At 57.9% G+C, this 21,103-nt stretch overlaps 3 protein-coding genes across 3 annotated transcripts; 1 reads left to right on the top strand and 2 right to left on the bottom strand.

The window, feature by feature from the left end:
- Positions 1-6,088: 6,088 nt before the first annotated feature.
- LOC128137651 (histone H1.10) lies at positions 6,089-7,674 on the top strand. The gene has a single exon (XM_052778771.1). The coding sequence runs from the start codon at positions 6,265-6,267 to the stop codon at positions 6,925-6,927; it is 663 nt and encodes a 220-aa protein (XP_052634731.1). The 5' UTR covers positions 6,089-6,264; the 3' UTR covers positions 6,928-7,674.
- A 3,632-nt stretch (positions 7,675-11,306) lies between these two features.
- LOC128136491 (histone H2A type 2-B) lies at positions 11,307-13,797 on the bottom strand. Its single transcript, XM_052776164.1, has 2 exons — positions 13,715-13,797; positions 11,307-13,639 (listed from the first exon to the last, which is right to left on the bottom strand). Exon 2 carries the CDS (start codon positions 13,568-13,570, stop codon positions 13,190-13,192), a length of 381 nt encoding a protein of 126 aa, XP_052632124.1. The 5' UTR covers positions 13,571-13,639; positions 13,715-13,797; the 3' UTR covers positions 11,307-13,189.
- Positions 13,798-15,389: 1,592 nt separating this feature from the next.
- Positions 15,390-21,019, bottom strand: HMCES (5-hydroxymethylcytosine binding, ES cell specific). Its single transcript, XM_052776163.1, has 6 exons — positions 20,755-21,019; positions 18,767-18,910; positions 18,295-18,414; positions 17,601-17,761; positions 16,931-17,123; positions 15,390-16,517 (listed from the first exon to the last, which is right to left on the bottom strand). The coding sequence occupies exons 1-6, from the start codon at positions 20,935-20,937 to the stop codon at positions 16,311-16,313; spliced, it is 1,008 nt and encodes a 335-aa protein (XP_052632123.1). The 5' UTR covers positions 20,938-21,019; the 3' UTR covers positions 15,390-16,310.
- Positions 21,020-21,103: the final 84 nt, after the last annotated feature.

The raw sequence follows: 21,103 nt of genomic DNA, 5'->3' as shown, positions 1-21,103 counted from the left end.
GAGAATAGTGTGGTTTTGTGTAAATAGCATGTGCACTCTAATTATATATGTATATATGGAGAGACAGCGCTATGTGTATGAACAATCTGTGTATATATGTATCTATATCTATTCATATATATAGCAAGAGAAAGTAGTGTGTGTGAGACTGGCACTTGCTCTCTCTACTTACGCATATACATACAGAGAGAGAATATATTGAGATATATACATACATATGCATATATTTATGCACCCCAGAGACGGGGTGGGGAGGCGAGGCAGGTGGAAAGAGTGATGGAAAATGTGGTTGTGTGTATGAATCGCTCTTGCTCATTTGGTTATGTATATATGTCTAAAAATATAGATAGAGCAAGAGAGAGAATGTGTGTGAACAGCTCTCTGCATGTATGTATCGGGGGGAGGGCAGAGAGAGAGAGTACTGTGCATGCATTTGTGTGTGAACAGCCCTCTCTCCAAGTAGAGATGTAGGTATGCAATTTTCTATAGAGGGGGTAATGTGTGGCCGTGTGTGAAAAGTGCATGCTCACTCGCTCTCTGTGTGTATATATATGTGTATGTGTGCATATTGAGAGATAGAAGTGTGTGTGTCTATCAGAGAGCAGATCTCTCTTCCCTAATACCAGTGTGTATGTGTATATGCATATATGTTTATGCATGTGTAGTAGGAGACTAGTGTTTGAACAGCTCTCCCCCCCTTTCTCTAGATAAGTATGTGTGTTTGTATGTACATACAGTGACAGAGAACTCTGTGTGCGTGAACATCTCTCCCTCCCTGTATATATGAGTGCGCATATGTATCTTGCTTGAGGTGTGTGTGTGAGAGAGAGAACAGTTCTGTCTTTCATTATGTATGTGTATATATGCATATTTTTTACATAGTGAGAGACTTATGTGTGTGCTCATGTGGATGTGTGTGTGTATATTCCCTGTTTAAAAGGGAAAAAAGGAAGGCCTGGGTAACTACAGGCCAGTCAGTCTCACCTCTGCGCCCAGCAGGATCATGGAGCGGATCCTTATGGAAACCTATGCTAGGGCACGTGGAAAATAAGGAGGTGACTGGTGCCAGCCAACATGTCTTCACCAAGGGCAAATTGTGCCTGACAAATTTGGTGGCCTTCTACGACAGGGTTACAGCATTGGTGGACAAGGGAAGAGCAACAGACATCACCTGCCTGGACTTGTGCAAAGCGTTTGACACTGTCCCGCATGACATCCTTGTCTCTAAACTGGTGGATAAGGAACTGGCTGGAAGGTCACACTAAAAGAGCTGTGGTCAACGGCTCGATGTCGGAGTGGAGACCAGTGATGAGTGGAGTTCCTCAGGGGTCGTTACTGGGACCGGTGCTGTTGAACACCTTTGTCAGCGACATGGACAGTGGGACTGAGCGCACCCTCAGCAAGACTGTCGACAACACCAGGCTGTGTGGTGCGGTTGACGTGCTGGAGGGAAGGGATGCCATCCAGAGGGACCTTGACAGACTTGAGAGGTGGGCCTTTGCAAACCTCATGAAGTTGAACAAGGCCAAGTGCAAGGTCCTGCATGTGGGCCAGGGCAATCCCAAGCACAAATACAGGATGGGCGATGAGTGGATTGAGAGCAGCCCTGAGGAGAAGGACTCGGGGGTGTTGGCTGATGAGAAGCTCAACATGACCTGGCAATCTGTGTTTGCAGCCCAGAAAGCCAACCGTATCCTGGGCTGCATCAAAAGAAGCGTGACCAGCAGGATGAGGGAGGTGATTCTGCCCCTGTACTCCGCTCTGGTGAGACCCCACCTGGAGTACTGCATCCAGCTCTGGGGCCCCCAACATAAGAAGGACATGGACCTGTTGGAGCGAGTCCAGAGGAGGGACATGAAGATGATCAGGGGGCTGGAGCACCTCCCCTGTGAAGACAGGCTGAGAGGGTTGGGGTTGTTCAGCCTGGAGAAGAGAAGGCTCTGGGCAGACCTTATAGAAGCCTTCCAGTACCTATAGCAGCCTTCCAGTCTCTAATGGGGGCCTACAGGAAAGCTGGAGAGGGACTTTTTACAAGGGCATGTAGTAATAGGACAAGGGGTAATGGCTTTAAACTGAAAGAGGGTAGATTTAGCTTAGATATAAGGAAGAAGTTCTTCACTGTGAGGGTGGTGAGGCACTGGAACAGGTTGCCCAGAGAGGCTGCGGATGGCCCATCCCTGGCAGTGTTCAAGGCCAGGTTGGATGGGGCTTTGAGCAACCTGGTCCAGTGGAAGGTGTCCCTGCCCATGGCAGGGGGGTTGGAACTAGATGATCTTTAAGGTCCCTTCCAACACAAACCATTCTATGATTCATTCTATGATGCTATATAAGTATGTAGGCATATATGCCTCTAGATATGTATATTTATATATAACGAGAGAATTGTGTGTGTGAACAGCTCGCTCTCTCCCTAAGTACACATCTATGTATAAATATGTAGTGAGGGAATTGTGTGTTTGAGAACAGCACTCTCTGTATATATACACATATATACAGTATATATGCACACATGGGTGTGTATATATGCATATGGAGAGGGGGGGTGTTTTTGTGTGAGAACAGTGTGCTCTCTTTGTATATACACACGTGTGTGTATATATATATATATGAAGTGTATATAGCACAAGAGAATTTGTATGAACAGCTCTCTCCCTAAGTGTGTGTATATATATATATGTATATACATGTAGTGAATTACCTGTGTGAACAGCTCTCCCCCTCTGTATACACACATATATGTGTGTATAGCAAGACAACAGTGTGGGAACAGCTCTCTCCTTAAGTCTATATATGTAGTGAATTACGTGTGTGAACAACTCTGTATATAGAGTATATATGCATATATGTATACATGCAGCAAGAGAAAGGAGTATTGTGTGTGTGAGAACACCTCAGTATATAGATACATATGCACCATATATGGAGAGAGAACAGTGCGTGTTTGTGTAAGCAGTGCTCTAATTATATATGTATATATGCATATACAAAGAATTATGCGTGAACAGTCTCTCTGTATATATGTAAGTATACATGTATATATGCATCTATATAGAAAGAGTATTGTGTGTGTGAGAAAACTCTAGCTTGCTCTCTACATATGTATATCCATACAGAGAGAAAATACACCCCCCACCCACCCCCCACCCCCAAGATTATACATGTATATGGGGTGGGGAGAAAGAGAATGATAGAAAATGTGTGTGTTTAAAAATAGCGAGAATAGCTCTTGCTCTTTTTCTCAAGTATATATGAATAAATATCTTTATAGAGACAGTAAGAGAATAACCTGTGACCAGCTCTCACTCGCTCTGTGTATGTATGTATCTATGCATATAAGTATCTAGCGGGAGAGAATACTGTGTATGTATTTGTGCATAAACAGCTAAGTATAGAGGTATATATGCAATTCTATATATCAAGGGGGGGTAGTGTGTATGTGGTGAAATACCACACGCTTGCTCTCTCAGGGGGTGTGTGTATATGTGCATAGAGAGAGAGGTTGAGAGAGAGAGAGAAGAGAGTGTGTGAGAAAGAACAGGTCTCTCGCCCCCATATAAGTATATATGCGTGTGGTGTGTGTGTGTGTGTGTAGTGAGATTATTGTTTGTGTGTTTGCAAAGCATGCACTCGCTCTCTCACCCCCCCCAGTTCTATATATGCCTATATACATATATAGGCATATATAGTGACAGAGAACCGTGTGTGCACCTCTCACTCTCTCTGTACATATGTATATATGCATATATACACCGAGATAGAAGTGTGAGCAGTGTCTCTGTATGTTTATAAATATGTATGCATATCTGCCTATATATGTGTGTATATATAGCAAGAGTAATTGTGTGAGAACAGCTCACTCCCAGTATACATGTATATATGCATATACAGAGCATGTGAGAGAGGAGCATGTGTGTATGTGTGAACAGCTCTCATGTATACGAGAGAGAGAGGTGTACGTGAACAAGACTCGGTCTCTGTGTCTATGTAAGTATATATGCACATATAGGGAGAGAATGTGTGTGTGCTGCGGCTACTTTCTCCCAGTCTCTGTGTATGTCTCCCTCTCTGAGAAGCACACATACACACACACACACAGCCTCCCCCCATATATTTTATTCAAATATTTATATCTTCATATACTCATACATGTGTGTTCTGTTGCCTACCACCTCTTTGGGGGGGAAGGGAGAGGAGCACCCACCCAGACACCCCAGGGGCTCTGCGCCTGCGGGGCTGTGGGGTTCACTCACGGTGCGTGCCGCCCGCGCGCACAGCCACGCAAGAGCATTGCACTGCCCGGCCTCCCTCTCACACCCCCACCCCCACAAACACACACACACCCCACCCCCCCGCATCCCGGGGGTGGGCATGCAATGCTGCCCGCCCCAGGGCCGAGGGGCTCCCGCTGGGGGGGTCCCGGGGCCGCGGCCCCCTCCCCGGTACACCCAGGCCCCCCTGCATCCATCCGGGCCGAAGCCCCCCTTCTGCCCGAGTGCCTCGCAGCTCCCAGAGGCCGGACGCAACTCATCACAGGGGTGCCCGGCCACGGCTGCTATGGGGGGGGGGGCTGAACCCCCGTGTTATGGGGGTTGTGTCTCCCCTGGGGAGGGGGGGGCAGGGAGCGGGACAGGACACCCCGCTGCAGGACGCGGTGGGGGGGGGACACACACGACCGGGCAGGATCCGGCCCCGGCAAGGGGAGCGCCCAGCAGGCGGCCCCAGGGACCCCCAGCACCACGGGCAGCAGGGGCTCGTCCCCTCCGGCGGCGGCGGGGGGCCCGGGCGAGGGAAATGGCGGAAAGGAGCCGGGGGATGGGGCGAGGAGAGGAGGAGGAGGAGGAGGAAGGGGAGGCGGCGGGGCTGTGCGGGCTCGGCGCGGCGTGGCGTGGGCAGGGGGCGGGGTGCGAGAGCGCGTGCGGGTGTGTACGTGTGCGTGTGCATGTGTGTGCGTGTGCAGGGGTGTGTGCGTGTGCGGGGGGGGTGTGCACGCCTGTGCGTGTGCCCCGTGTCCCGGCACACGCCCTGCGGGCCCCGGCGGCCGCCCCTGTGCCGGCTGCGGGGGTGCCCCTGCTCACTCACAGCCCCCGACCCCCCTCCCCACGGCGGGGACACACGGATCCCACTCCCGGGTGCGGGGGGGGAGGGGCCCCTCCAGGCCCGGCCCCGGGGCTTTACGAGGGGGGCGTTGTGCACACCCGCCCCCCGGGAACAGCCCCCCGGGAAGGCTCGTTCCCCCGGTGGGATTTTGGGGTGGGGGTGGGGTATTTGGGGGGGTTTATAACACCGCTGCTGCCCCCCCCCCCCGCCGATGCAGAGTCTGCGGCCTGCAGCGGGGCTAGGAGCTACCCCCTCCCCCCCCCCCCCCCCCCCGCGGAGTGCAGGGCCGGCAGCGATTCACATTCCCCCCCCACCCGCACTGTGCCAAGCCGGGGGTCCCCCCCCCGCCAGCCCACCTACACCCGCCGCGCTGCCCGCACCCTCCGCTGCGGGGCGATGCCCACCCCGGGGGGGGGGCGCGGCACCGGACACGCAGGGCTCCCCTCCCCTCGGAGGCCCCGTCCGGGCGGCCACGGGGCTGGGGGTCGGTGGGGGGGCCGGCCCCCGTCGCCGGGGCGGGGACCCCCGGCCTCGGCGCGGCGTCTCCGCGCTGCTGCCGGCGGCCGCGGGAGGGCGTCGCCTGTGTTAGTTCCCTCCGGAGAACCCGGGGCCAGCGCCGCCGCCCCCGCCCCCCGCCGCCCGCCGCCTCCCCCCCCCCCGCGGCGGCCCCTCTTGGGCACCGGGCGGCGGCGACACCGACGCGCGGGGGGGCCGCCGCGGGGCCCCAGCCGCCGCCGCGCCGGGCGCCCCCCCTCCTCGCTCCCGCCGCCGCGCCGGGCGCGCCCCCGAAATCGCGGCGGGGGGCGGCGGGCGGCGCGCGGCGGGGGGCGGGGGGGGCGGCGGCGGGCTGGGGGGGCGGCGGGGCGCGGGGCGCCGGGCGGGCGGGGCGGCGCGGGGGGGCCCGGCGGCGGCGCGGGAGCCCCGCGAAAGGGCCCCAAGAAGCACAAGTTGGAGCTGGCGGCGGACCAGGCTGTTGTTGTTCTCAACGTGGTCCGCCCCGCGCCCATATAAAGGGCGGCGGCGGCGCCCGCCCCACCAGAGCGCGGCGGCGGCGGCGCGGAGCCGAGCGGAGACAGAGAGCAGCGCGCCGCGCCGGGCCTCCGCCACGCCGCGGCTCCCCCTGCCCGCCCCCGCCTCCGTCCTGCGGCCCGCGCCCCCCGCGGCACCATGTCGGTGGAGCTGGAAGAAGCCGATCTGCCCCTGACCGAGGCGGAGGAGGTACCGCTCGCCCCGGAGAAAAAAGCGGCTGCTAAGAAGGCGAAAGGCGGCGGCGGTGGCTCCTCGTTGTCGCCGTCGAAGAAGAAGAAGAACAACAAGAAGAAGAACCAGCCGGGCAAATATAGCCAGCTGGTGGTGGAGACGATCCGCAAGCTGGGCGAGCGCAATGGCTCCTCGCTGGCCAAGATCTACAACGAGGCCAAGAAGGTGGCCTGGTTCGACCAGCAGAACGGCAGGACCTACTTGAAGTACTCCATCAAGGCGCTGGTGCAGAACGACACGCTGCTCCAGGTCAAGGGCACCGGCGCCAACGGCTCCTTCAAGCTCAACAGGAAGAAGCTGGAAGGCGGCGGCGACGGGGGCGCGGGCAGCAGCGCCCACAAGTCCCACAAGAAGGCAACGGCCTCCACGTCCCGGCGGGCGGAGAAGAAGCCGGCGGCCAAGAGCAAGAAGCCCGAGAAGAAATCCCACAAGAAGGGAGCCAGCGGCGCGGCGGCGAAGAAGGACAAGGGCAAAGCCAAGAAGGCCACCAAGAAGGGAGCCGCGTCCCCCGGGGGCAAGAAGGTGAAGAAGTCCGCAAAGCCCAAGGCACTCAAGAGCAGGAAGGCATGAGAGCGGGGCGCAGGGAGCCCCCCGCCGCCCCCCCCCCCCGGACTGAGAGCCCCGCGGCACAGACTGCTCTGAGGACGGACCCCAGGGGACCCGCTTTGTCTTTGTGTTGCTGACTCGGCTCCGCAGCCGCCGCCGTGCGCGGTGAGCGGGGCTGCGGCTGCCCCAGCCCCCCTTCCCCTTCTCCGACGCCTTATTTTTTCCATCCCTCCCCCCCTTTCTCCCCCCCCCCGCCCCCCTCCCGCGGCTTCTCCCCGATCGCGCCCTTTTGTTTTCGGCCGTGCCCCTCCCCGCGTGTAGACGGTTCCCGACCCCTTCCCCTCCCCGTTTCCCCGGTGCTTTACAGGGTTTTTTCCCGCCCGGTTTCCATAGCAGCCATTTTGCGGCGGCGCCCCCGCTGCCCCCCGCGCCACGTGGGCCGGCTCCCGCCGCCCGGGCCCGCTCCGCGCCCCCGCCCCGCCCCTCCCGCCGGGCGCACCGTGCCTGCTCGCAGCGATTTCGAAAAGCCACGGCGCCCCCTATTGGCTCCCGGCCCCCGGCGCCATGGCAACGGGCCCGTTGGGCGCCAATTGGCTACCGCGGCGTCGGGGCGCTCGTTAGGGCGGTGCTCGCGGGCGGCCGCCCGCCCCCTGGCGGGACAGCCTGGGGGGGGGAAGCTTCGGGCCGCCGGTTCAGGTCGCATCTTCAATGGCCTTTAATTTTTTTTTTTTAATCGGTTTTGGGTTGGTTTCGGTTATTTTTGGGGGAGGGGAGGGTGGGTTTTTTGTTTCCGTGTTTTTTTGGTTTTTTTCTTTTCATTTATCGTCGTTTCCAATAAATTGTTAAAAAATGTCGAGCTGTCGTGTGCTCCCTGCAGGCACCGGGGGAGCGGGCGGGGAGGGCCGGGGGCGAGGCGGGAGGGCCCGGCCGTGCCGCGTTGGTCCCCGCGGAGGGGAGGGCGTGGGGGGGGGGGAGCCCCGCAGCCCAGAGGCCGTCCAGATGTTGATGCGCCAGAGCGGGCCCAGGGAGGCTGCGGCACAGCTCCCGCCTGCATGCCCTGCCTCCCCCTGGGGGAGGGGGGGAACCTGCGCTGCGCCTAGCAGGAAGGGCAGGGAGAGAGGAGCGAGGATTCCCCTGCCACGGAGGCTGGGGAGGAGAGCGGTCCCTGCGAGGCTGCAGTCGGCTGAGCTCCCTGCACAATGCGGGGGGGAGACACAACACAGACGGAATGCCGGCTGCGGTGAAGGGGTACCCATGGGGGGGTACCCTGCAGAATAGACACCCCCCACCCCCCAGTCGGCATCCGGCTTCCCACAGTACCCGGGTTGGGGGGGGTATCCTCTCCCAGGGTGCACCCCCACCTCCATCCTTCTCTTCGAGCCCCAGCTGTGGGGAGCTTTTCCTGCAGGAGCTGGAGTTCCTGCTGTGCACACGCCTGCGGGCATGAGTGACAGCACCAGGAAGGCACTGGGAGTAGAGGCCCATCACACACCCCGCAGAGCCACCCCTCGCCTCCATGGCTGTGCCTATTTATAGCTCACACCAGCGAGGTTGCATAAAGCCCTGCCAGGGATCTGGGCCATCTTGTTCTGCCTCGCTGCAGGAGCACAGGGCTCCATGCTCATCACCCACCGCACACCACAGACCCTCCACTTCTACCGGGGTTGCAGAAGGGGAAAGGAGCCCCCCCAGTTGCTCTCCACAGGCAGGGTGGGAGGAGGTGTTGCAGCAGCACTGTACCTCACAGGTCAGCTGCAGTTAAGCGCACAGCAGTGCTGCCCTTGGGCCAGTCTGGCTGTCACCCAAGCCATCAGTAACAGCCTCAGCCCAGGGTCCTGCTGAGCAGCAAGGGAGGAGAACATCAAGCAGGAGCATCACCCCAGACCTGCTGCCAGCCCCTCCGAGGTGTCGTACCCAGAGCATCCGTACCCCAGGGAGCACAGCACAGATCAGCCCAGCACACAAGGTCCCCATGAGGAGGGGACAGAGGGACAGCAGCCAGGGGGTGCTTGGGGACAGCCACAACCCCAGGTGACAGCAGGGCCCTTCAGCACTCCCAGGAAAGGAGCTGCCCCCTTCCTCCAGGGCCCAGTCCCTGTGCAGCTCCTTTATCCCTGTGCCCCTGGGAGCACAAGCAGGGAGAAGGGAAACAAGTTTTACTCCCTGAAGAAAGGTCCATCAGGTAAATTCAGCAAGAGAATCCAGCTGTGCTCCTGGAAGATACCAGCAATGTTCTGCTTCTGGGAGGCTGCAGGCTCTCTCTGGGTTTATACTTAGGACAGGCAGCTGCCAGGTCAGGCCAGCCATCATCCCACTGCTCATGCAAGTCCCACTCCAAGCTTGAGCACCTGCCAGCAACCTCAGGTACCAGGAGAGAGCTGCTGTGTTCCAGCACTGACCTGCAGTTGTCTCTTTAGTCAATAGATGACACTGCAGGTTTCGAAGGGTTGGAGGGGATGCCACCACTGAGGTCTGGCTGGTCTCACAGGCAGCAGCAGCATTACGCTTCAGGCTGGAGCACACACGGCTGCAGGCAGAGGGGTGTCCCCACTCCCCAGGAAAGGTGGTCAGACCAACCGCATCTCAGCAAGGGCACAGCTCTGCCCTCGGCATCAATGTGCGAGGCAAACTGCTCAACTGATAAGGGACATTACCTCAAAGGTAAACCACCAGTGGCATTCCTGTAGGCAGGTACTGGGCAGGTGAGGGCAGAGGGAAGGCTGCAAGCCTCCATCAAGGCAACAGAGCATGCAGGTCCAGCTGGAGCCCTCACCTCTTGGTCAGAGGGGCTGGGAGCATCTTACTTCACAGGTTGACTGGCAGAAGCTGTGATGCCAGAGCATCCCCAAGTGAGCTCCCATGGGTGCTGCCAGCTGTGAGGGCCAGGCTCTGGAGAGAAACCCAAGGCTCAAGGATTTCCAAGGGCCAGTGACTCCAGTCTCACCCCCCCAAACACAGCCAGTCCCAGAGCTGAGGTACACAGCTGGTGGAGACTCTGCTGCACATGGCAAGATGCACAGCAGCCTCCTACAGCAGACAGCTTCAGTTGCAGGTCCATTCTTACCTTGCCCAAGATATCTCATCCAAGAGGAGGCAGGGGAAGTGCCCTGCAGCCCCCCTGCCCTCTCCTCAAGGGAATCAGACTAACAGGCACCCTTTCAGGCTTGCGTGACCTCTGGGAAGGCTCTACTTAGCCAAGTCCTTCACTTTTTATGGGCTCAACTGCTCTGATGCTATGAAGCATTCAGAAGAGCCAGCACTAGCAACACTGCCCCAAAAAGCTGCAAGACCCATCTCTGGAGCTGCAGGATTGAAGGTGACAAAGTCCATTCCAGCTTTCTAATAAAGACCAAGACTTGAACTCTGCTGGTCATGACAATGTTCAGATGTTAAGTTTCAGAGGTGATAAAGGCCAAGCACTTTAGCAACGCTTGGCGAGACAGACAGGATTTCCTTTGGTCTGCTTCGCAACAGCCCAGCCTTCCCAGCCAGCAGAGGAAGTTCAGAACACAGCTGGAGCTCTGTGTCAAGGGCACCACATGTGCCACCAGCTCCTAGTTATAGCTGCAGCCATCACCCCACCAGCCTGGGCAGAGCCACACAGCAGCTCAGGTGGCTACAGAGCTACTCAGCCTCACATGAGCTTGGACAGCAGGTCTGGTAGGGCAGAAGGCAGCATACTGCCCTATAGAGACCAGCCCAGCAGCTCCAGTCCTGACCTACACCTTCCACAGCCCAGCACAGACCTTGCCAGCACCCAACCCTGACTGCACTGGAAGTAGTCTAAGCTTCCCACAACCCTTCCTCCCACAAACCCAAGCAGAGAGCAACTCTGGCTTGCACACCAAACACCAGGACAGCAAACCGCATGTCCAACAAAGGGAGAAGGTTTCGGAGTAAGAACCAGCCCTTTATCTCCAGGCCTCCTCCCTCCGCCTCAGGATCAACTTTTCCCATCTGACCTCCAGAAGCCCATCTCTGCCTACTTGCTTGCAAGGTCACCTAGAGGGTCCTGGGCCAGCCCATCAGGTGGGGAAAGCACCTCCAGCACTGGGGGAGGGTCCTGGGTCCAGCCTCACTCCTCCTCTGCTGCTCCCAGCTCAGGGGCAGCTCAGTCTTCCTGTTGCTGGCGACGGAGCAACTGGGTGATGTGGCATTCCCATGGCGGGGAGAAGAGCTGGAGAAGGGTTTTATCTGCTCCCAGGGATAGGTAAAAGACTATTTGTCTGAGTGAAGGGCAAGCAGGACCACTGCCAGGCTAGACCTGGTGTTGTACTAGTCCTGCCCTGCTTGGAGAAAACCGAGCCCAGACACCAAGCTGCCACCAGAGAGCCTGCTCCTGCATACCGCTGCCAGATTCAGCAGGTTTGGTGAGGTGACAAGACACAGCACATTCAACAGCATTCAACAGGGAACCAGTTTAATCACATATTGGGTTTGCACCGTTCTTTTCAGTATCACAAGTTCTGCATTTTTCTAAGAAATACAAAGCACTCTTGGGTTGTACAGAACACTGGTCCTGGAGAAAACAAGAGGGAGAGAACAAGACACTCGGATACAGACACGTCAACCACTGCACTGGGCAGCAGAAAGGAAACCCCTCGTCCCCACGTCACCAACAGTAACAGTCACTTTACAGGAAGAAGAGGGATCCCAGGGAGTCCGTGCCACAGCAGTGGGGCTGTGCCCAGCTGCCCCCCACCCACCTGAGGTCAGGGTACCCCAGCATAGCCGCAGGACACATATGCACCCCCATTAGCACGACACTAATGAATACACTGCTTCCACATTCCACAACAGAGTGAAAAACCCCTTAATAAAACCAGTTCACAGGCATCCAGGTTCATCTACTCTAGATAATAAACTCAGAGCCAGGGTAAGTTACTTTATCCACAAGATTAACAGCTGATTCAATAGGTTGAACACATGCTACTTACAGCACATAAATAGAAGTTGCTCTTTTTTTTTTTTTAACTTAAAAAACATGTTATGAAGGTCTACAGTCCGATTGCCTAGACACTGCTGCATGCACACGACTATCACAGCCTCCACAGAAGCGGGCTGCTCTGGGCAGCGAAGAAAGCTGTCTCTGCATCAGCTATTTCAGGTGTCATGGGACAGCTAGCCTGCCCCCATGCTCACACATTATCCACAGCCATTAAATAAATACAGTACTAGCTAAAAGTGGGTTTTAATACAAACTCTAGGGCTGTTTTTAAAAAGAAATATTAATCCATAGAGGGTTACAGTTAACATATCATCATCACTTTATTTCTCAGAACCAGAAATAGTGTTGAACAAACAAACAACAACAACAACAAAAAAAAGACACAGCTTGTCATTTCCAGAAGTGCAACCAGGGTACAGAGTAGCTCTCAGTGGGACGAAGGGCTTCTGCAGCCAGGAGAGGAGGGGAGCCACAGCAGAAGATGGCAGCTCCCGCTCCCGGCAGGCGCCTGACCTTGCGACGCTCTCTGAGGGGATTTGTCACCGCAGCTTCCACCCCACCCCACTAGCTGGACCCACAGCATGTGGGACTACCGAGTCCTCCAGCACCCACCGAGACAGGGAGCTGCAGGAAGGTGACTCTGCAGGGAGGTACCCCAAAATAAGAGACCTTAAAATAAATAGGACCAGAGCGTCTTTACAGTAGGCAATGCGCTAGCTTTACCATGAACAAAACTAAGACTAACAGTCACTTCTTGCCAACGGAGAAACTTTTTCTCCTTTTCACATTTTCCAGCCCCCTGCCCTCCTCGCTGCAGTGCGGCCTGGATGGCATTGCTGGGGATGGGGGGGGGGGTGGGGTGGGTGCACAGCAGCAGTGAGTCCCATCCTCTCACCAGGGCGAGCAGGGCCAGCTGGGGGGGCCCTGCACAGCGCCCAGGGCTGGCAGAGGGGAGAGGCAGCCAGGGTTGCCTGTGTCCATCCCCCCGCCAGCCAAAACAATCCTCAGCAGCTACCAGCAGCTCTGCACCATGACCCAACTATACGGTTCCGGATGCCACCACCGCCAACAGCCATGATCCAGCTGCCTCCTCCAAGAACACTTCTTCCAGAGGGAAGAGGGGCAGGGTAGGGGCACAAGTAGGGCCTGACCTCACCCATGCTCCCCCAGCACCCCACTGCAGCCTAGGCTGGGGGGCTAGTGGAGGGCTGGCAGGATGCTGCCAGGGCTCACCACCCAGCCCGGGCTGGGGGGCAGGAAAGGAAACCCCAGCCCCATTGGGACGGGAGGTGGGGCAGTGGTGAGAAGGGGGCCGGGGAAGGGTGGGGGGGGCAGCGCTCACTTCTTGGAGCTCTGCGTCTTCTTGGGCAGCAGCACGGCCTGGATGTTGGGCAGGACGCCGCCCTGGGCGATAGTCACGCCGCCCAGCAGCTTGTTGAGCTCCTCGTCGTTGCGGATGGCGAGCTGCAGGTGCCGCGGGATGATGCGCGTCTTCTTGTTGTCACGGGCCGCGTTGCCCGCCAGCTCCAGGATCTCGGCCGAGAGGTACTCCAGAACGGCCGCCAGGTACACCGGCGCCCCGGCGCCCACCCGCTCCGCGTAGTTACCCTTCCGCAGCAGCCGGTGCACCCGGCCCACGGGGAACTGCAGCCCGGCCCGCGACGAGCGCGACTTGGCCTTGGCCCGCGCCTTGCCACCGGACTTGCCCCGGCCCGACATGGCCGGCAGGCAGCGGCCCCTCGCCGCCGCCGCCTCCCAAGAAGCGCCCCGCACGGACGGTCCCGGCGCCTGCAGGGAGATAAACGCCGTTACACCGCGCCGCCGGGCCAGGTCCCCGCCCGCCGCTGCCGCGCACGCCCTTACCCGCAGCCGCCGCCGCTCCGCCCTGCGCGCCGCCCGCCGCCGCACTGCCAGCGCCACCGCCGCCGCGCCGCGGATATCCCTGCCCGCCCCGCCGCCCGCCTCTTCCCATTGGTTACCGCCGCGGCCGGCGCGGCGCTGATTGGTTGCCGCCTCGATCCCTGATTTGCATAGGGCTCGCAGCGCCCCGGCTCTGCCGTGGGGCCGGCGCCGAGGGCAGCGCCCGGCGGGGAGCGCCCCGGCTCTGCCCCTTGCTCCGGGGAGGAGTGGGGGGGTCCCGGCTCCCAACCGGCCAAGCCCGGCCGCAGCCAGCGCTCCCCCACACCCCGGTAGCTCCTTCCAGGCTGCGCCGGGCCCGAAGGGTTTGGCCGGAGCTCCTGTGGGTGTCCCGGCAGCGCTGCTCCTCACCGGCTGCCCCCTTTTGCCTTGTCCAAAGCCATAGTCCCCTCCCCGGGCAGCGGGATGCCTCTCCTGGGAGGATGCCAGGGCCTGAGGGCGGGGGGGATGCTCGCGGGGGGGAAACCCCCCGATGGGTTTCCCCCCCCCCGGAGCATCCCCCCCACCCGCAGCGAGCGCTGCCCTCCCTTGCCAGAGCATCATGCATCAAAGGGGAAAGTTGCTCCCAAGCCAGCTTTTGGAGCCAGGTCATGCCGGGTTGAGCGCAGTTATCTCCTTGCCACGTAGGAGCAACTGCTGCAAACGGCCTTGGGCGAGCAGCCAGGCTCCTGTTTAAAGGTGGTGTAGTTCAGCAATAACACCTCCTCATTAAACCCTCAGTGTAGGTTTTTTTCAGTGCTGCTGCTGCTGGTGCTCACAGCCTGGAGGGAGATAATCTCTACCCTGCGTCTTTGCATCGCCCCTGCCTTCCCAAGGGAAGGATTATGTTCCCCAGAGCAGGGAAAGGTGAGCATCCCCCACTCGTGCTCAGCATCTTCACTCCTTCCACAGCAACTGGAGACCTGAAAAGAATTTGAGATGAGCTGGTGACCTTTGGAAAAGCCTGATCTGCAGTTAGCACCGACCAAGCCAGGGCAGCTGAGCTGCTCACCCTGGAGGACTGATGGCCAGGTAGGGAGAGAAACCTCCCTTGTGGCTCCTGCAAGGACAGGCACTGAGGTGACAGCCCCAGTGCCTGAAGACCTATTTATTCTGCCAGGAGCTGCTAATGCAGCAACTCTCTTGCCTCAAGTCACTGTGGGAGCGATAAGGAGCCAGCTAGTAACAGGCTTTCTGGCTGGAAATCCTAATCCCACCCCAGCTTCCCATAAGCCAGGAGACCTTCTGGGCTCAGCTGCCTCCATGGCACGCGAGGGATTCAGAAACAGATTTGGCTCTGAGAGCGCTCAGGTCAACCCCGGTGCCCATCCCGTGACTCCTGCCCCAGCTCCGCTGTCCCTCCCCAGGGATAAGCCCCAGCTATGGCTGCCCCTGCAGCTCCCCAGGGACAGATCATTCAAGAGGAGGCCCAGAATAAATCCCAAGGGAATATTTTCCACTGGCAAATGGAAATGGTCCAGCAACACGGCTGTGCCAGTACCCTGAGAGTTCAGCAGTGGGTAGCTGGTCTCTCCCTCAGCACATGGGAGAAGACATACGAGCTCTGCCTGTGAAAAGGAGCAGTGGGGCCGTGGTGGGCAAGGGGGACGCAGACATGCACACAGACAAAGGCACTGCACAGTCAACCTGTTAATCCCATTTTATTTTTTCCAATAAAAATGAAGTACTGCTTTCCAGCAAGGGTCCCACTATGTAAGGCTTTTCGTCTGTAACATCTGGCTCTGTTTAAAAAATCCCTGACCTCAAAAACAACTATGCTGTTCTGTAATGGCACTTTGGTTATCTGGGCTTTAATGAATGACCTTTATGAACGAGGCAGAGCACATCCCTCCACAGATCAAGAAAATCCTCTCTAAGTCTTCAAATCCCATTAACAAAATGATTGTACAAACAACGTGACCAAGACATGCTGTCCCACCCCACTGCCCGCAGGGAAACCCAACCAAAGTCCAGTTCCTCCCAGGCGCTGCTTAAACATCTCCCTGTTTAGGAGCCATGAATGCACATGGCAACACTGCTTGCAGAGTGGGATGACTCTGGCAGATATTCCCAGCTTGGGGTTTCCTCCTAGTATTTATTGCATGTTCCTCTGTACCGCAGCCATCTTTTGAGGGCAAGAGTATTAGAAAGGTATTTGTACAGAATCAATATGGAATTAAATGGAAAAGAGGTATCAGTTTAATACCAAAACAAAGGGAAAAGAAGAGAAAACAGAAGGAGACATGACATGACAAACACTGTCAGAAGGCAGAAGCTACTCCTCCCTGGCAGGCTGAGATGCTTCTCAGGGCTTTATCTTCACTTGGCACAAGTGACTGGCAGGGAGGGAGGCCAGCAGGTTATATTCACTCCCATCAGCACAAGACAAAGCCATAACCTTTAACAAAACACGAAGAACAGAGACAACAACCTAGAGCATTGGATCAACACCGAGAGGCTTGGAGAATCTCAACACCAGTCTGCAAAGCCTTCCAAGAAACATTCCTCATTCTGCTTAGGAAAATCAGGAGGAAAGGGGATGGCCAGCCACCCCAGCTGGTGCCTAAGCCTTGCGCTTCTTCGCAGCCGGCTCTCCCTCCTTCCCCAGCCACTGCTGCAGGATATCTGCGCTGGTTTTCTTGGGCGAAGGGCTGTGGATGAACTGACTTGTCCACCTGGGCAAATCATTTTCTTTCTTCTGGGGAGAGCCCTCCTGGGAGTTTTTTAACCAGCTCAGCATCACTTTGCTGCTTGGGGTGGCTTTGACCTCCTGGAGAGATAAAGGACAGTGTGAGAGAAGTCAGCAGCACGGCGAGAGCAGGGCAGGCAGCCGACTGCAAGAGCTGCTCCAGAGTGGGATGCGGAAGCTGGAGCAACAGCCCTGCCTGCAATCAAGCACATCTGCAGGAGTTTCCCCAGGCTGCTGGGAACAGGCTTGTTCCAAGCCCCATTTCACATGGAATTTGCCTCATTTGGCAGAGAAATCCTGGCATAGGGTGACAGTTTATTTCTGGAAGCGGAGGGAAGGGAATCTGTTCGGGGCTCTGCACTCCAGCATCAAGCACAGGCATGCCCTGCAGACGCTGCCTGCTGCTGCCCCTCCTGCAGCCTGGCAGAACCGTCCCTGCTCAGGGACGTCACCGTGGCCAAGCTCTCCCCTGCCAAGCGCCCACCAGCACTCACCTTCTTGGCTCCCAGCTCGATGGGTGCGAGACACTCGGGTGTGTTATTGCGGACACTATTGACAAAGGTGGACACTGGGTGGAAAATGATGTTCTCCGTGGGCTGGATGAGTTTAACTGCTTCTTGGGTTGGCACTTCAGCAAAGTCCAGCCATTTCCTGATGGCCTCATCCCCATCCAGGATGGCTGGCATCCTAGGGGACAAGACACTCAGAGCCAAAGCCCAGCACCGATATGGCAGAGCAGGGTGGCAAAAGCCAGGCTTGTAAGCTAGCAAGGAGCTGGCAGCCTGGAAGGAAACAGGGGGGAAACCGAAGCAGCAGGATGCTCTTCTGCAAGGCAGAGCATGTATTTGCTTCGCCCAGGTAGCTGCTTTGCTGGAAGAGACAGAGGGGTTGACTGCCAGGCCCCGGTCACACGGAGAGCGATCCAGCTCCAGAGAGTGATCCAACTCTGACTGCCACCTGCCAGGCCACAAGGATGGTGATTTATGGAAAGGGTATGAGCTGATGACCCGAAACGAGCTGGTAATGTTGTAGCATTTTACTCTGAGGGCATCAGGAGGAGGCAGGACTCCCTGCCTGTGTGCTGCCAGACTGGTGTTTAAAGGCACAGCTTTCCTCCCTCGCCCCCCCACTGCCCTGCAGCTCCCCTTGCCCGCTCCCACTTGCCTGTGATGGATGAAGCTCACGTCCTTGGAGGCATCCACGGTGATGATGGTATAAGTGTACAGCATTTCTCCTCCTGCCGGCGGCTCCCAGCAGTCGAAAATCCCAGCCATAGTGAGCAACCTCCATCCTTTCCATTCCTCGTCTCCCTCCTTCCCCTCGGCCTGCAGGAGAGGGGCCCCATCACCCCGGTCAGTGCCGACCCACGGGCAGCCAAAGCATCGCAGCCTTGTCAGTGCTGCGGCAGGTCAACGACTCAGATCTAAGTCATGAACTGAACTAATTTGAGGGCTTTCCAGGAGCACTTCTACTAATTTGAGGTAACTCCAGGAGAGGTGCCGGGAGCCTCATCTTCCCACAGGCAAGCCAGCGCCCTCCTCCCCTTCTGAACATCTCGCCCGCCAGTTCAGCCAAAGGAAAGAGGTAGCGAAACTCCCAGCCTGGTCCCCTGCGAGACACATTGCCCACCCATGCAAATATCCGGCATGTGGGGAGCACTGAGCGTGACGGCGGGGACGCTGCGGCACCATTTACAGCCAGGCAGGGACCGCCGGCCACAGAGGGATGCCAGAGTGCCGAGCCCACCGCAGAACAGAGCCCTGTTGGGAAACAGAGACCCCCAGAGATGGGCATAGCTGGAGGGAGCAGGGGCTCAGAACTGGGTGCAAGTGTTCAGACACGGTGAGGGACTCCGTACCATGGTGTCCTTGGTCTGGGGGAAGTAAATGAAATACGGCTGCTTCCCCCCACTGTGCTGCTGCCACTCATAGAAGCCATCTGCCAGGACCACACAGCGCTTGCCCTTGAGGAGAGCACCCTGGGGGAGAGAAAGCACAAGCGAGCGGTCAACAGCAGCCTCGGGCAGCCTGCGAGGAAGGACGGGGCTCCTGGGACCACCCAGCCCGCTTGCTCCCTCTCGGGGCTCCCCTAAACTGCCCCGTGGGGTGCACAAATGCCACCACCAGCACTGCAATGAAAGATGAGCTTCACTAGCAACAACCTTGCCAGTTCTTCTATTTTAATGAAATCTGCCAGCTCTGCAGTACAAGGACTTACTCCCCTGTGCAGCAGGCAAACGGTGACCGGTACCCGCAAGGGAGATGCTTCAGCTCTGGGTTTGCCAACTACAAGATCTCTTCAAGTTGGACACAAAGACAGCAGCAACTCACCTTGTAGGAGGACTTCTTCAGCATGGTATCACTGCGGCAGTTGGAGGTATTAAACGGCATTTTGGAGGGGTCATCCTTTTTGAACCAGGAGGGAACCAGGCCCCAGCGCATGTCCATGAGGACCCGCTCGGAGGAGTCGGCATCCTTTCAAACCAGACAGAGAAACACCTCGGGTCAGAGCCACATCACAGGGACCACGAGCATCCCCGCAGCTTGAGAAAGGGGCTTCGCGGAGCCCTGCGGAAGCGGCTTCTCCCCCTGCAAGGGGGGGAACAGGCCAGCGTCTCTGCCGAGAGCTCAGGGGGGCTCACAGCCTCTCCAGCACCAAATCTGCCTCTGCTCTTCTGCAGGAATGCCACTCTCAAGCCAGGCAGAAACAGCCACTAATTATAACCCTTTGCATATTCTCAACAGCTTTCCTGTAAGAATTAATCTTCAGCAGAAAGCACAAGAATATTTTGCAGGAATAACTAAGTGTCTCAGTGAGGCTGCCCAACAACTCTCTGGAGGAATGAACACAGTTTTTCTTCAACGGGAAGTGCCTGGACATGCGAGCTCCCCAGCTCTTAAGTAAGCAGTTATGTCAGGCTGGAAACTTCCCTCTTTAAGGCCAGCGTCCCACAGGGCGTAAGCCTCACCTTCATTTTAATAACGTGATTTCTGCTGATCTGGTTCACTTTCACTCCTTGCGATTTGCATATCATCTGCCTTCGGACAATGGAAACAGCCTGTGGCTTTCACTTCTCTCCCAGCTCACTCTCGCTTTCTTCCCACAGCTGCCAGCCCCAGGCAGCACACAGCTGGGGCGAGCGAGACCCCTGGGGGCATTTGCTCCCAAAGAACTGCAGTAGATATACATATATATACCTACTACAGGTGTAAGTATATATAGGGACGCATATGTGCCCAGTTTTGCGAAGTCTTCCAGAGTCTCCCAGAGATCAGGAGTGGCAAAAAGGGGCACCTTACACTGCGCCTGTGCCCCAACAGCTGAACGGCGATGCACAACCGAGCAGGTGTCTGCCTGTGACCTGTATCACGCTCCCAGTCCCCGTATTCCTCTGCTCCACCAGCTTATCAGCTGCTCTCGGGGGCATGCGGGACCGCAAGACAGGAAAGGAGGGCACGAAGGATGCCTGACAGCATCGCCCACGGCACTCCAAAGTGACCCCACTGAGGCACCCCACCCCATCCCCTGTGCCGGTAATGGCTGTGAAGTGCAGCAGCCTCTTTCGCTGCCCCACCTGCCAGGTGAGGAGGAGCGGAGGGAGCCCAGATTGGGGTGTTTCAATTCAGTGCGCCCAGCTTCACCCCGCTGAACATGAAACAGCAGCAGTTTGCCAGGCACCCTCTTCTGCGGAAACCAAACGAGATGCACAAACAGTTGTACAGGCTGCTCAGGTTGTCTGAGGAAGGTCTGGTGAGGCTTAAATTAGCTGGGATAACGGTCACCACAGGTGTGCGATTATTTTACAGCTCTGAAGTTGAGATTCTTTTTCCTCTACCCTCCCCTACCAATGCGACCTGAACACTCTCAGCAGCATTATGAAATGAAAGAAAGCCTCAGGAAAGCAGAATAAAACCAGCAGAGCAATTTTAGGCATTTCGGAAAAAATTCTACCAAGCTTAATCACTTCTATACAAATCTTTGCAGAAAATATAACGCTGCGCTGGCAGCATGGTACCGATTCCCCGCCCTCCTTAGGAACACGCAAATGCTAACAAGAGCGGACACCTTTGCAATTAGAAAATTCAATACCTGCCGCGTACACCGAGCAAAGAGAAGCCAAGCGAGCCGTTACAAACTCGGACTGGGTACCACACCACCCCGGGAGGCACAGCCCCGTTCCCGCCGCTCGGCCGCCCACGAATTTAAGCCACAGGATACACGGCAGCCAGCAGGCACCCGAGGCCAAGGGCCGCTGCCGGAGCCAGGAGGCGGCCCCGGCGCCCTCGTTTTGGTTTGCAAAGCGAGGGGAGGGAAGTACCTGCTGGAGGTGCCGGCGGGAGAGCAGCACCGGGCCGCTGGACTGCGGGCCCTTGTTGTACGAGGGCCGGTACCTCTCCGCCTGGATCCACTCGGGCTGCCGCCGCCGGCCCCGCCGGTCGCGGTAGGCGCAGGCCCGGCGGAGGTTGTCGGCCCCCAGGGAGCAGGCCGTCCGCCCGCACATCCCGCCGCCCGCCCGGCTCTGCGGGCCGCCCGCCCCGGCAGGGCGGTGGGACGGGGCCGGCCGAGCGCTGCGCTCCGCCCCGCCGGGGAGGCGGCTGCGGGCGGGGCGGAGCGGGGCCGGGCCGGGGCGGGGCGGGGGCGGGGCCGGGGCGGAGGCCGGGCTGGGC

The sequence above is a fragment of the Harpia harpyja genome, chromosome Z (assembly GCF_026419915.1).
Source record: "Harpia harpyja isolate bHarHar1 chromosome Z, bHarHar1 primary haplotype, whole genome shotgun sequence".
NCBI classification, from domain to species: Eukaryota; Metazoa; Chordata; class Aves; order Accipitriformes; family Accipitridae; genus Harpia; species Harpia harpyja.
Note: the sequence above shows the minus strand (reverse complement) of the source record. Positions and strands in the feature narration are given on the sequence as shown.

Coding starts and splice junctions, on each gene's coding strand:
- LOC128137651 (XM_052778771.1), top strand. CDS start 6,265: ATGTCGGTGGAGCTGGAAGAAGCCGATCTGCCCCTGACCGAGGCGGAG.
- LOC128136491 (XM_052776164.1), bottom strand. CDS start 13,570: ATGTCGGGCCGGGGCAAGTCCGGTGGCAAGGCGCGGGCCAAGGCCAAG.
- HMCES (XM_052776163.1), bottom strand. CDS start 20,937: ATGTGCGGGCGGACGGCCTGCTCCCTGGGGGCCGACAACCTCCGCCGG. Junction 17,762..18,294: donor CCCAGACCAAGGACACCATG/GTACGGAGTCCC, acceptor CCTCTCCTGCAG/GCCGAGGGGAAGGAGGGAGA. Junction 16,518..16,930: donor TCGAGCTGGGAGCCAAGAAG/GTGAGTGCTGGT, acceptor TTATCTCTCCAG/GAGGTCAAAGCCACCCCAAG.